The 14,354-nt window shown below is 41.1% G+C and overlaps 1 protein-coding gene across 3 annotated transcripts in view; it reads right to left on the bottom strand.

The window, feature by feature from the left end:
* Window positions 1-2,317: 2,317 nt before the first annotated feature.
* The window catches only part of pkma (pyruvate kinase M1/2a), a 37,736-nt gene continuing 25,699 nt past the window's right edge, over window positions 2,318-14,354 (bottom strand). For 2 of the 3 annotated variants that reach the window (XM_067973631.1, XM_067973632.1), the window contains exons 9-11: window positions 9,276-9,442; window positions 3,077-3,258; window positions 2,318-2,960 (exon numbers count right to left, since the gene is read on the bottom strand). In XM_067973631.1, the coding sequence (XP_067829732.1) occupies window positions 2,854-2,960; window positions 3,077-3,258; window positions 9,276-9,442 (456 nt within the window). In that variant the 3' untranslated portion in view covers window positions 2,318-2,853. Of the gene's footprint in view, window positions 2,961-3,076; window positions 3,259-8,666; window positions 8,834-9,275; window positions 9,443-14,354 lie in introns of all 3 variants that reach the window. The other variant, XM_067973633.1, reaches the window with a different exon arrangement.

The following is a 14,354-nucleotide window of genomic DNA, read 5'->3' as shown; positions in this document are numbered from 1 at the left end:
ATGAACATTACGTACAAGTTTTTTAAAAAAAGAAAACTCACTTCCGAAGCCAGAAACTTATGGGTATGTATTCATGAGCACCAAGTGCCCTTATATTTTGTACAATTGGTCATTTGTTAAACTCAACTTATTTGACCCTAGGGGCATCAGACTGTGAATAGGTGTTGGGTAGGATCTGCTTCTAGTGTATGTAGATGACCTCAATCCAGAGAGCAACTAAAAACTTAAATGTAAGGTTGGTGTAGCATCGAGGGAGTCGTTTAATGTCACAGTTCAGAGACTTTCTCTGCCTGTTCTAGTGGTTCATAAAAGACCCATGCCGCCATGTGAAATGTTCCTTCCTCAGCCGTCTGCCAAAAATCATGTTAACTGGGTTGTTCATGTCATTGTGATTTATGGGATCTTGCTGTGTGCAAAATGGCTGCCATGTTTGGCAACAGAAGTGACTGCATGCAAAAATTCCTCAGCTGCAAAGCACTTTACAGCATCCTAAGTGATGTCAAAGTGCTATACAAATGATAGCAAGGGACCTGCTGTGCTATTTGGATATTTACCACTGGTAAATACCCAAAGAAATACAAAATTATAGTTACCTTAGACAGTAAACCCAGGTAGCTACACCTGACTGCCAGATCTGACTTTTTTTTTCAAAAAAAGGCTGGTACTTTTAGAAATTAAATCCATGACCAATTTGTTGAATTTAGGAAAGCAAAAGGCCCTATGCTAAAAACAATGTTGAAAAAAGTGTTTTAATTTTTTTAAAAAAAGTTTATTCTATTGCCCAATGTGTGCTTCTTCCTTTGTTAATGAAATGTTGGACTGATGACAGGTTTAGATTTTCCTGGGGTGACAAGTTTTTTTTTTGGGGGGGGGGGGGGGGGGAGGGAATTTTCTCTGGTTACTTATTGATTCCTGCAAGAGTCCATGTGCAGATAAGTTGGTGAGTTCCCCAACCAGGGAAACCCCTATAATCCAGATATGCCATTCTGTATTTAAGAATAACCTGGTGAAAACACTAGTGGGTGAAAGAACATCTGCTGCTATTCAAGTTAATGAGCAGATCTTGGAATCTTACACATTTTCATATTTGTGGCCAAGACTTTAAGATTACTCAAATCAGAACTTGTGCAGGAGGCCATTTCTGTGCCCCACTTTAATCTTTAAGTGCTTAAATTTCCCAGTGTTTCAACTTCAAGTAACCTGTAATGTACTCCACATCCTAGTAACACTGGAAAAAATCCTAACTTGTCCATTTCTCTCTCCAATACTCATCTTAAGTTCCACCCCGGTTACTGATTCAATGACCAGTGGAAATGGTATTTCCACATTTCTTGAACTCTTCAGAATTAGCACACATTTTATTCCCCTTCAGCTGCTGAACACGGCCAACATATTTTCAATTCTCAACTATACCCACTGATCCTCACCAGCTCCTTCTCTACTCTGCCCCAGTAAGATGTACCTTAGACTAACATCCTCAACTGCAGGGGTGTCCAAGCTAATCCAACTTCAAAGGGCACATAAGGTTTATGCCGAAAGATCTTCATTTAGAATCTATTCACCTGTGAGGCACACCATGAAGAACCACCCTTTCCAAACCCCCCGGATCAAAGTTCAACAGAGCAAAGCTGTGAATACGGCAAACACAAGATAAGGGTTACCTGTGCTTTCAAGGCCAGATTGCCAGGACCCATAGACCACAGTTTGCACCTTCTCTCCTCCTCTCCCCAACCATGCATCATTCTTCCACTTCCCATTGTGACCTGAATACAATTGCCAATTTAATTATCCATCAGGGTCAATTTTGCACAAGCCCATAGCAACCAGATCAGGAGTGCCTATACTCATTTCACACAGCACCCTTGCAGCCAGAAGGGAAGACTTCCATCCCAGTCTGGGTTGGGTCCAAACAGTTCCCAAGGTGAAAAATGTCCAATTAGAAGACTGGGTGATGCAGATCAAACATCATGACATGGGATACTGTCCTGTTCATAGACCAATCTTATTTGCACATGCAAGACAAAATTCAATTTTCTTAAAATTTTGTAGAAGTTAAATGTTACTAGTGATGCTGCACCAAGATCTTTCAGTACTTGGCCCCAAATATCTGCAACCTCAACTGTGCACTTTACAGTACAGGTGCTTATTCCAGGATGCCTCTTAAGCCAGAGTGCAGAACTCATACATAGGACTTGCTAGTTCACATGGTCCAAGATCTGCAGTAGTCAGGATATTCTGAGGATCCAGGAAGTAGGACATGCCAGTCTAAGCAGTCAGTGTTTGATTATGTTTGAAAGTGAAGACAAGACAACAGGAGTAACTTGTGGGAGCTAGCTTTTATTGATGTCATCCACAAACGTGCAACAATTAAACTACATGCTACTCCTATATTCACAACAGCATGTTGTACCAAGTGAAATGTCTGGCCTAATCTCGGACACTGCAGATCAGGTAGGATTTAAACAGAATTGTATAGTATTTCTGAATAATGCACAAGTAATTTAACCAACAGTGTCAGATTAATACTGGAGCACATTATTGGGCACTACTCTTTCATAGGTGTCAAACACAAAATATAAATAAGGGTTTGTGAAGGAAGGTGCACTTAGTACAACACAGCACACTGACTGAAACATTATAATAGTCTTACATCAGACAGTCAGGTGCAGTACAGTGGAGCAGAGTGATCAGGAGCAGAACACGTTATAAACGAGAATGTTGCATTTTCTTTAATTTGCTTAAGTGGAGGTGCTTGAAGGTTAGCAGCTGGCAGCTGCTCTGCAGTACACAAAGCTGCTGCTGCCTAAAGGGAAGAGGTACTGCAGTGGACATCAGAAATTAGTTCCTACACACTCAAGACACTTGCAATACACGCATGGTGTTGGTGGAACCAGATCCTGGGCGCCAGCCAGTCAGCACAATCACCAGGTCACAGGTCTTGAAGAAACCACGAGCCTTGCCTGCAAGTTAAATTGATTCAAGTAATTATGCAGAATAAAGGCAAAGTGCAGTTGAAATCTATTCATTTAGCTTTTTTTCCTTGAACAAAATGAATTTGTTCACGTGCTTAACTTACCGACATCCATGGCAAAATTCACTCTCTGGTCAACATCATCGGACCACACCGCATCAGCCGATTGTCTGAAGAGGACAGGGAAAATACCTCGGAAAAGGTGGGCCTGACGTGCAGTCTGAGCTTCACGAGTTACAGCAATGATAGGAGCACGTGGGCGATATCTGGACACCAGGTGTGCAGACCTAAGCAAACAAAGAGCAAAGTCAGTACTCAAAAGTAATGGGGCAAACAGTTTTATGGCTTAGCAATAGGGAGATTTTCAAATCAATTCCAGTGGATTTCATTTACATCAAACTTTGAAGATTCAGCCTGCTCAACGCCTTAAATACAGGCTCAAACTGGTTCTGAAGTTATGAGATGCAACTTGATTAGAGATTGTACAGTCAGGTTTAAGCATTTCACTGCTCTACTCCGTCTGCAGGTCTCCAAAGGCCAATATTCATTTTCACCCAACTCTTGAAGGCACCAACTCATGTAAAGCCACGGTGCCTGCAGCCCCCATTGCCTTAATAAAAGGCCATTCATTTGAGCAAGAACCTGGACACCAAGTGTTGGCAGGCTAGTCAGCAGGGCATCACAGCTCAAGCCAACCTCAACTTTACCCAATGTTAGCATGGATACCATTGTCCTTTGCACTGATAGAAGAGTAAAGCTGGGGACTCACCTGGCACTTTAAAATATTTTAAGCTCTGCAGTGTTGCAATCTGCAGACCTTATTGCTCAGCAGAAAATAGCCAGTTATAGAGCAGGCTTCCTGCACGTGCCCAGAACAACCCAGCTCATTTTTCCCCAGAGGTTGGAACTTTGGGGAGCCCAGTAGCCAATCCCCAGTGTGAACCCCAGAATAATTATAAGTAACAAACAAAGAGGTCTGAACAAGAATCTGGGCTTGCTGTTCCCACCATAGTTGGGTTCTCTAATCATGCAAGCCACCATGGGAAGCAGAATAGGTCACTGCAGACTTCTATCCATATGTTGATCAAAACAGAGAACCCACTTAGCTCTCAACATCTATCTGGTATTCAACTCAGCAGCAAGACACGAGAATCATAGAAAGTCACGGCACAGAAGGCCCATCGTGTCTGTGCCGGCCGAAAGAGCTATCCAGCTTAATCCCATTTTCCAGCACTTGGTCCGTAGTCCTGTAGGTTATGACTCTTCCAGTGCACATCCAAGTACTTTTTAAAAATGAGTTGAGGGTTTCTGCCTCTACCACCCTCAAGGCAGTGAGTTCCAGATCCCCACCACCCTCTGGTTGAAAAAAAATTCTCCTCAGCTCCCCTCTAATCCTTCGATCCATTAATTTAAATCTATGCCCCCTGGTCACTGACCCCTCTGCTGAGGGAAATAGGTCCCCTCAATTTTATACACCTCAACTGAATTTCCCCTAAGCCTCCTTTGTTTCACAGAAAACAACCCCAAGTCTATTCAATCTTTTCTCCTAGCTAAAATTCTCCAGTCCTGGCAACATCCTCAAATCTCCTCTGTATCCCCTCTCATGCAACCACATCTTTCCTGTAATGTGGTGACCAGAGCTTTACAGTACTCTAGCTGCAGCCTGACCAGTGTTTTATACATTTCTAGCATAACCTCCCTGCTCTTATATTGTATGCCCCAGCTAAGGGAAGTATTCCATATGCCTTTTTAACCACCTTATCTACCTGTCCTATCTTCAGGCATCTGTGGACATGCACTCCAAGGTCCCTTTGTTCCTCTACACCTCAGTATCCCCATTTATTATGTACTCCTTTGCCTTGTTCGCCCTCCCCAAATGCATTACCTCACATTTCTGTGATTTGCAGAGAACAGGAATTAGCTGCTTCATTCAGGACATTGAAGTGCTCAGCATATAGATTTGAGTTATGATAATCTAATTTGAAACTTATGGGCTCAGTGCAAAAAAAAACTGATCAAGACAGTATCCAAAGCTATTTTACTTCCCTTTCCACCACATAGGAATACTACAACATTTTATGCAGAGAACAAGCTAGTTTATGCCTAAAATAGTTAGACTGCAATTTCTAAAAAAATCATTTTAGCTTTACAACTCACTTGAGCCACAGGCACCCAAAAGTATTTGAATACCCAACATTGACAGCAAGCAGAAGCTGTATTCAATCCGAGCCCCTTTAATGAAGGATAATCAGAGTTATGGGCAACAAAGTGCAACCAGGAAAGTAAATTCCATCCTGCTTGAGAAATGTCAAGTTTTATTATCTATGAAATTTCTGCTCAGACCAAGAAATGCTAGCACTGGGAAAGTCATGTATAGCATGGGTCAAGGTATAGTGCCATGTCCTTTACTATATCCCAACTTCACTAAATCAGGGTGAAATGTTTGTATTTTCCATACTAACCATGACATTGCCAAATTAGCAGGTAGTTTTGTGCTTTGGCCTCATGGGTTCAGACTGCCCACTCATGTCATACAGGATACCTATAGCTAATGGAGGCTGTCATCCCATCAGAGTGGACTGGACTCAAACCACTTTTACAAACACAGGCCCCAACAGCTTTCTAACAGAACTTCTTAGCATTGATATTTAAGAGCCTGTGCTCCCCATTTTCTGCAAAATATTGGGCTGAGTGTTCCCTCTACTGTCTTTTTTTTAAAAAATAGCCCTAAATACATCAAGACAACTTTCAAAGTATACTGGAGTTAAGCTGAAAATTCAAGTATAAGCCTGCCATGTCCTACATTCTACTGGTTTAGGTAACTAAACATGGAAACAAAAAGAAATTGATTAATACATTACACAATAGCTGCAATGAGAATGAAATTGTACATTCAGATACAGTTGATTACCCACTTTGTAGAATCAAACCATTTGACAATTAGCTAACAGCTCAAGTGTAAACCCAAGTTAGTGATGGGGTAGCTAAATTTTATGTTATGTACTTTAGCATTTTGCTCTGCCACAATGCACTGTTGTACTAGGGAATCAACAGCCACTTCAAAAAGGTCAATGTAGCATACAGCTGCTTGCATCACTCCATTTCAATCCAAGGAGAAGCTTGCTACAGGTATACAGTACCAGCTGTGTTCACCACATATGAAACAGCTAAAGATTCCACCAAAGCCAGACGATCTCATGAAAGTTAAAGAGAGGCTGGAAAAACAATATTGCTGCAGCTTGATAATGTAAACCAGCAGACCACTGCACTGCTATCATAGGCCAGATAAGTCTCCATGTCAAATGAACAAGAAGTCAATGTCAGATATATAAAGAGGTGAAGATGAAATTGAAACCAAAGGAAAAGGCATATGCAAAGTATATAAATAAAGGGGTGGGCAGCAAAGGGCAATATGAGCAGCTTAGGAAAAAGGCTAAGACAATTGAGAAGGCAAGAAATATTAAATGAAAATATCAAAGAACATAATAAAAATAGTAAAATATTCTAGAGGCACAAGTAACAAAAGGAGAATTAAGATAAGGATGGAGCCACTAAGGGATGAGCAAGATAAATTCACAGGAGGGGATACTGAAATAGATCAGTTTTCACAAAGCCAGAGAAAATGACAACAGTAGAAGTCAAGAAGGATATTACAAGATAGAAAGGAGATACTAGACAAATTTGAGAACAAAGCACTGGGTCCAGGTAGGGAGATGACAGCAGCACTATTATTCATATAAAAAAATAGAAAAGGGAATAGTGCCAGAGGACTGGCAAACAGGAAATGTAATTCCCATCTTCAAAACAGAGATGGAACTAACCCAAGGAACTAGCTTAATGTCAGTGGTAGCAAAGATACTAGAATCTTTGCTAACAGATGAGATAATAAAACATCTAGGAGATGGAGAATAAATCAGGATGGATTTCTAAAAGGAAGGTCATCTTTAACCAACCTTACTGAATTATTTTATTATTGTTGAATTATTTTGGTAGGAGGACGACCACTTATTCCTTGGAAGCCAAGAAACTAAATGGAGTAAATGAGCCAAGAGATCTGGGAATAGAGATATATTCTTTTTAAATAGCTGGAAGTAGCAACACAAGCAATCAAGATTGCAAAAGAAGTAGAGTGCATTTCTAGAGGAACAGAATACATAAGTAGGAAGATAATGTTAAATTTTGTAAAGAACTTTGGTTAGACCACACTTGGGAGTACAGTGTGCAGTATGGTCTCCATTCCACATAAAGGATATTGAGGCACCTGAGTGCAGAAAAGATTTACAGGATGCAACATGAGGAAAGACCAAGCAGGCTGGGGCTCATCTCTGGATGACAGAAGACCAAGAGGAGAACTAATGGAGGTCTTCAAAAATTATGAAGGGGTTCAAAAGGGTGGAGAAATTGTTCCCACTTGTGGGTGAGTCCAGAACAAGGGAGCATAAATATAAAATAGCCACTAAGATCAAATAAGGAATTTGGGAGGAATATCTTTACACAATTATGAGAATGTGAAACTCAGCCATGTGGAGTGGTTGAAGCAGATAGCACTGATGCATTCAAGGGGAGGCTTGGTGCATACATGAGGGAGACAGGAACAGAGATACAGGGGCAAGTTGGGAAGAGGTAATTAACGAAAGAGAAAATGCTCCTGGAGTATAAACACCAGTTGGGCCGAAAGGCCTGTTTCTATTCTGTACATTCCATGGAGGTAATTTTAGCTTCTGGTGATATCTGATCACCTGCCTGTCATATCTACTTAAGTCAATGGGAAGAAAAATAACAGATGGCCTATTCAACATCACCTTTACACTATGTTAAAATTACCTCCCATGTATGTAATTCTATGTACTGGGGGAGAAAAGAGAAAGGAGATAGAAGGGGCCAGAGGAAACATTGAAGTGGTAACTGAAGCAAAGACTTAAAAGAACAAGTCTGGAAGCCTGAAAAAGTGTACCTAAATGTGCCATAAAGCATGGTGCTGCATACTTCAAAGTCAAGACAGCAAAAGTGAGCTATTGTTGAAATTAATCAATAGTTGGTAAAAATTAATGCAGTCATCAATATCCACTGGTCTATGGAGGCACTCCTACAAACAGTTGTCAAAGGCTCCTTCCAATGCTCATTTTGCAGCAAATTTGTAAAAAACAGAAAATGGGAAACCCAGGTAATAAGGCCAAGGCTGATTTACAAGCAAGGCACAAGGAATGATTTTTCGTGCCACTGTGCTTAACTTGCTTATTTGCAGGCTCACGTCCCAGTAGTCATTTACTGGATATGGATGGCTGCTCTTCTGGTCTAGCTTAAAAAAGTGACAGCCTTTTAATACTACGAGAAAGCTGCAATTTTAAGAGCCAATATTCCTAAAGATAGATTTTAGGTCCAGTTGCTCCAGCAAGAAATCCACAAGTCAGTGCTCAGGTTCCTAGCCAGCTATACACCAGTTTCAAATTACATCTACAAAACAGTCCACACAGAGTACTGCATGCAGTACTAAGTCTTCAGAATATGGTCTTACAACACAGTTTTAATGCAGAAGTACTACTACACAGACATCTACGGTTTAAAATCGGATTGACATTTTCAGTTTGGACTGCTCTCTACACACCCTGAAAGGAAAAGGATAACCAGCTGACAGGACAAAAATAGGCTCGTGAAATGTCAACAGTTCAGGGACAAGCAATGGAATCATTCCTACCTTCCAGACTTAGTCAGCACTATCACAGCTGCAGCACAACACTTGAAAGAGGCCTCGACGGCACCAATGGCTGCTACTTCTGATGGATCTCGGGAAAGAGGTGAAAGGCGACGCAGCTCTTCAAATAGCTGCCTATGGTACATGGCAGCCTCAGCCTCACGAGCAATCTGCAGATGCCACATAAAACAGCACCAGGGAAGGGAACATTCCAGTCAGTCACCACCACTTCTGCTCCATTCATCCTGCCTACACCTTGTGCACCGACATTTTCAGGCTACCTTCAACCTACCTGCCAGCCAAGTTCAGCCCAATTGATGCTCTGTTCCAATCATTAGATCTGGACAATTTTCTAACTTGGCAGCTGGATAAAGCCAATAGGTTGGGTGTATTCCTGCTCAAATCTGGATCAATACAAAAGAACACTTGGGTCATTTTGTATATCCAACTTATTTTACTCCAAATTACCCCAATGTCAGTTAGAAAAGCTTTCAACCACAAGAAAGATTCGGCTATCCAGCTGCCAGGCCATTTAACAATCCAGAAGCCTGTAAGGAGAAATGGTTACTTCTAAACCTTCTGCACAGCATCGCTCCTCATTTACTACTCTACCTGCCAGATTTGGTCAAGACTATAATACCAGCAGCAAGGCATTTGAAAGAGGCCTGCACAGCACCAATGGCAGCAGTCTCCGTGGTGTCTACCGTGGTAGGAGAGAGATGAGAGATCTCCGAATACATCTGTCGATGATACATTGCAGCCTCTGCCTCACGAGCTATCTGTAGGCCACAAAATAAGACAGGAAAAGAGAAAGATGCAAGAGAGTCAGGTATATGATACTTTCACTAATGTTAAGATTTGGGTAGTTGTGCAACATTTGCATATCAGGAATATTTAAATGAGAATAAAAGCCCACTTGTATTCAGATGCCATTCCAGCTAGAACAAACTAATGCTCCACTTCATTAAATTAGAAGGGAATCATTCCTTCACTGCAGCTGCAAAGAATCTCAGATATTTGAAACTTATCCAGAATTTTGATTTGCAATTAACAGTGGTAAATTTGTACAGATACATGTGACGAGTTTGATTTTAAGCTTATGATCTCTAGCCATTCTATACAAGTTGCACAACTGCCATCTAAACATGCCAGTGCTCTAGATCATGCAAAAGAATAAAGGCTAGATACATTCAAATTTAGTGTTCAATTGAAAAGTTAGAACAGAAGGCTAATCATAATAGCAGCTGGCACCGTTAGTTGGTTTACTGATTTATTGAGATTGGATGGGTCCTTGGATAATTAAGATTTGAGATCAATTGGGGAAGGTTTTGGGGCGGGGGGGGGGGGGGGGGGGGGGGGGGGAGAAGGGAAGAGAGAGAAAAAAAGAGATGAAATGAGAAAAAAAGACTAATACCATGAGGTCTTCCAGGCAAGCGCTGTTGAAACATCCAACCAATCCTTCTTTCTCCCACTGGAGTTGAATTGTCCACTTGCAGCAAGGAATTTACAGACTGCAAGATCCCAGCCTTCTCCTTCCAAATTCCAACACAATATATACTGATGTGGAATTGGGTTCAAAAACTTCCAAAAATGTGGAACGTTTGCTTCCACACTAATAGAATGTGCTTACTTACAGAAACCAGGTCTGGAAATTATTCCCCATATGGGTATAAACATATTTCCATAAGTGAGCAAACTTTTTTTAAAAAGTGCAGTGGATAAGTGCACTAAGCCTATGAAATACATAGGTTACATATTCATTCTTGCTTTGTGCCAAGTTAACTGCAGAGGGTTATACAATTTTAGATTCAGGTTGGAAGGGTAAAGGCTGTGATACTGGAGCAATGCTTAGTCATGCCTCTTCCACTATAAATTGTACTTGTACAATTAGCAAGGCCAAAGTGCACATTTGATGCCACTGAAGTAAGATATTCAGTATAGATCTGGATCCACCTTTGTTTCTTGTACAAAACTGAAACATTTAAGAACATAAGGAATAGGAGTCGGCCCTACGGCCCCCCGAGCCGACACCACCATTCAATAAGATCATGGCTGATCTTCGCCCTCAACTCCACTTTCCTGCCTGATCCCCCATATCCATTGATTCTCCTAATGGCCAAAAAATCTCTCAGCCTTGAACATTACTCAACTACTCAGCATCCACAGCCCTTTGGGGGTAGAAAATTCCAAAGATTCAAACCCTTCAAGAAATTAATTTAGGTGTTGGGCAGTAAAGTGCTCAATCCCCAAGTCTTCAAGCAAAGCATAACTTGGTAGAACTAAGTTTGCATCTTAAAAAGTCAAGGCATCCTTGAAGAAGTCACTTTACACTCCTACAAATTTTCTACAATATACTGGTCAGTAAACTTTCCTGATAATTGCCATTATGGGTTTTGTGGCTGGGCAGCAACATCAATCTGGTTCTTTCACACAATGCCGTTACTTTTAAGTCCAGGTCGGGTACTTGTGTCTGGGGTGCTGTCTCCCCTGGTGGTGCTTCCCGCTCCAGGCCTGTGTGTCTGGTTCTCCTCTTCCTCCTCCATAATAGCAAGCAGGAGTAGAGCCATTTTCATTTCTTAAAAAAACTGGAAAGTGGCTGTCTGCATTAGCAGGATGAGAAGAGCTTCAATGCTTCCTGGAGCAGCTGACTTGGGTGCCTCTACGCTTGAAAATCTGATCCCAATTTGAAGAGTGCCTCCGAGCCAAGCACAATTGCAAGAAACTCACATGTAACTTGGGAAAGTGACCATTAGAGCAGAGATGCGTTTGGGCAGAGGGGCCGATGACTATCGCAAAGAAATAAAAAGAAATCTGGATGTATTATAATTGCACGTGTAAGTCACTTGCGCCCAATTCCAATCTTTCAGGCCGTGTATTTGCTTTGCATATCAATTGCACGCGTCTGTCTCTGGGTGCAAATACGCAGGAAATTCCAGGCCATTAACTTCTCCAGTGAAGTTGCTACTGTGAAACATTAGTTCAGAGAATATTTAATGTGCCTAAGTCAAGGTGGCTTGGAATGAAAGAACCAAACAAATCCAGCCTGTTAACTTCAGCTGGGCCCTACCACTCCCTCAGAGCAGCAACTGTTACTGGTGTACCACTAGAATATCTGTTCTGTCTATTCTAAGATTAAAAAAATATTGCACCACTTCTGAATTTAAGTAGCTCCCCAGAGATATGATCCAATATTGCCAACTATACTTCCTTTCTAGTTTTAACTAAAGCTTGGGGAGGAGGGAAATGGGGGTGCACACAAATTAAATGCCAATTTAAGATTAGAACTTTCTCATGCATCAAAACCCATGATCAAGCAATGTAACCCATACATCTTCCAAATCCCCTAGAGGATGCTTTGTTGCCTCAGATTAACTAATTACCACTTTGCAATTTACCAGGTGGCTGGACATTTACTGCGGTTGTCATTTCAATGGCCTAAAGGAGATCTAAACAGTCAACTTCTAGTATCTGCATGACTGAAAGCAGTATTGGCAAGACAGTATCAGTGAGCAGCTGCATGGCTGAAAGCATCAGCAAAGCTAAAATTGACTAATAAAACTGGTATCAGCAAGTTTACAGGAGAAATTTTACCCTGTCCAATAGGCAAGAACAATGGACAGTCAATCCAATGCAGTTCTAGAGACTGGTTAATGCACAATACCTTTACTGCCAATGTTCCCAATTTCAATATTTGGGGGTGGGAAGTGGAAGTAAGCCCTTTCCTTTAAGAGTTATACATGGCCACTCAGCCACCTTTGGGAACAAAAAATCCAGCTGTCTAGGAGCAACAGCTAGCCACTTTCTCCCAATACTGAACGAGTCACACAACCCAGAGGGTCTCCCCTCTCCAATCAACTGCACTGGCTTACTAGCCCAAGTACTGAATCATTGGGGTACACCCAAACTCATGACCAAGCATGAATATGTGAAACACAAAGCTGGCACAGGTTGTAAGTGGGTGACAAAAGTACAAAAAAAGTTGTGGGCTGAGACAAGAGGGTTGTCCTCTTGTCTCAGCCCAATCTTCCAGTGAAAGAAGATAGCACAGCAACAGGTGGCCCTGATGAATTTGCCTTGGTCAACTTTACAGCCATGTGTAAAATGCGATTACTGCAGGGCCAGTTTACAGTGAAAACCATTTTGAAAGCAGCTGTCCTCTTACTGGGCAAAATTAAGTACTTGTAATGCAAGACAGCATTATCAGAGAGGGCTGAAGTAGCAGCAAGAAACCCCACTCCAAAAATCTCTTCCTCTCCCTAACAGTGTAGTAGTTTGGTTAAAGCTATTGCAATCTCGGCAGAGTATCGACTTTGCTGTTCAGGTTTCCACATTCATATATTCAATCAACTAGATTTCTTGCAGCCAAAAAAGAGGCTAGTTGAATCCTCAATTAAGCCACATATACTTGGAATTGAGAAGTAGACTGCATATGATTCAATTTTAAGCACCAAATTCCCATTCATTTATACTGCTTAATACAAATTAATGGATAATTCAATTTAAGCACAAAACTTTTGTCAGTGGACTGTAGTCACACCACATACACTAGAAACTTATTTTAAATCATTACCTGCTGTAAACGTTGCAATACTTGGGAATTGGAGTCAAGCAGATCTTTTGCACAAGTTAGCGATTAAATTGATCATCTCACATGCACATGTGCTCATTTCAGTTTGCAACTGAATAAGATTGGAGCACTGGATTTGGTTACTGAGTGCTACTGAATTGCTTCAAATTTAAAATCTGTTCTATACCAAATCTAAAGTTTACATAATAAAAATAAAGACCTAAAATGAAAGTTTATTTTGGGGTATCCTACACCAAAGTTTTCCAGCAGCTTCAAGTTTTTTTTTGGAAAGATTGATAAATGTGTGAAAAGAATCCCTACATGTTCAGTCATACGGTGATATTTCCTGTGGCAGCAAGAAAGGTGCAAGTGCACTTCTCATCTCCAGTTAATCCATCCAGGTACCGATCTTTAAGCAATGTGGGTGGGCAAAGACTTGCACAAGATCACTTCAAATAGCAGAGGATTACAATATAGGCATGTTGTTAACAGGCTTCTAACCACTAATTAGTTCATACGTGCAGATACTTTTCCTCCCCTACCAGATCTTTACTATAAAAAGTGTGCAATTATGCTCTTGGATGACCATAAGAGAAGTGGTTATCAGAAACTCCCAACATAGCTTTTGGAAGAGGTGGTTGTGTCTCACCAACCTGGCTGAATTTTTAAGGAAGCTACTAGGTTGGTGATGTAGGTAGCCCAGTTGAATGGTATTCCTTGTTTGTCAAAAGCTTTTGATGAACATGTATCACAATAGGCTACTTAATAAGATAAAGCCCTGTGGGATTAGGGAACATATTTTGGGTTAGATGAGGAATTGGTTACATTCTTATAGGGAAAAGATTTTATCAATAGCAGTGGTTCTTAGTGGGGGACCAGTTACAAGTCCTGCAGGAATCAGTATTGGTTGCTCTTCAATGATCTGGATGAAGGCATTGGGGGAAACTGTCCTTAGGTGAGAAAAGTAGATTAGATGTGATTGAGAAAATAGATCGCTATCTAGCAGATGTCATTCAATATAGATAAATGTACTGTTATGCACATGGGTTGGGCCAACACCAAACAAGGTTGCAAACTTAAGGCCATTAAGTGAGACCTAGGTGTCAGTACATGAATCTCAAGGC

The sequence above is a fragment of the Heptranchias perlo genome, chromosome 38 (genome assembly GCF_035084215.1).
Source record: "Heptranchias perlo isolate sHepPer1 chromosome 38, sHepPer1.hap1, whole genome shotgun sequence".
In the NCBI taxonomy this organism is placed as follows: Eukaryota; Metazoa; Chordata; class Chondrichthyes; order Hexanchiformes; family Hexanchidae; genus Heptranchias; species Heptranchias perlo.
Note: the sequence above shows the minus strand (reverse complement) of the source record. Positions and strands in the feature narration are given on the sequence as shown.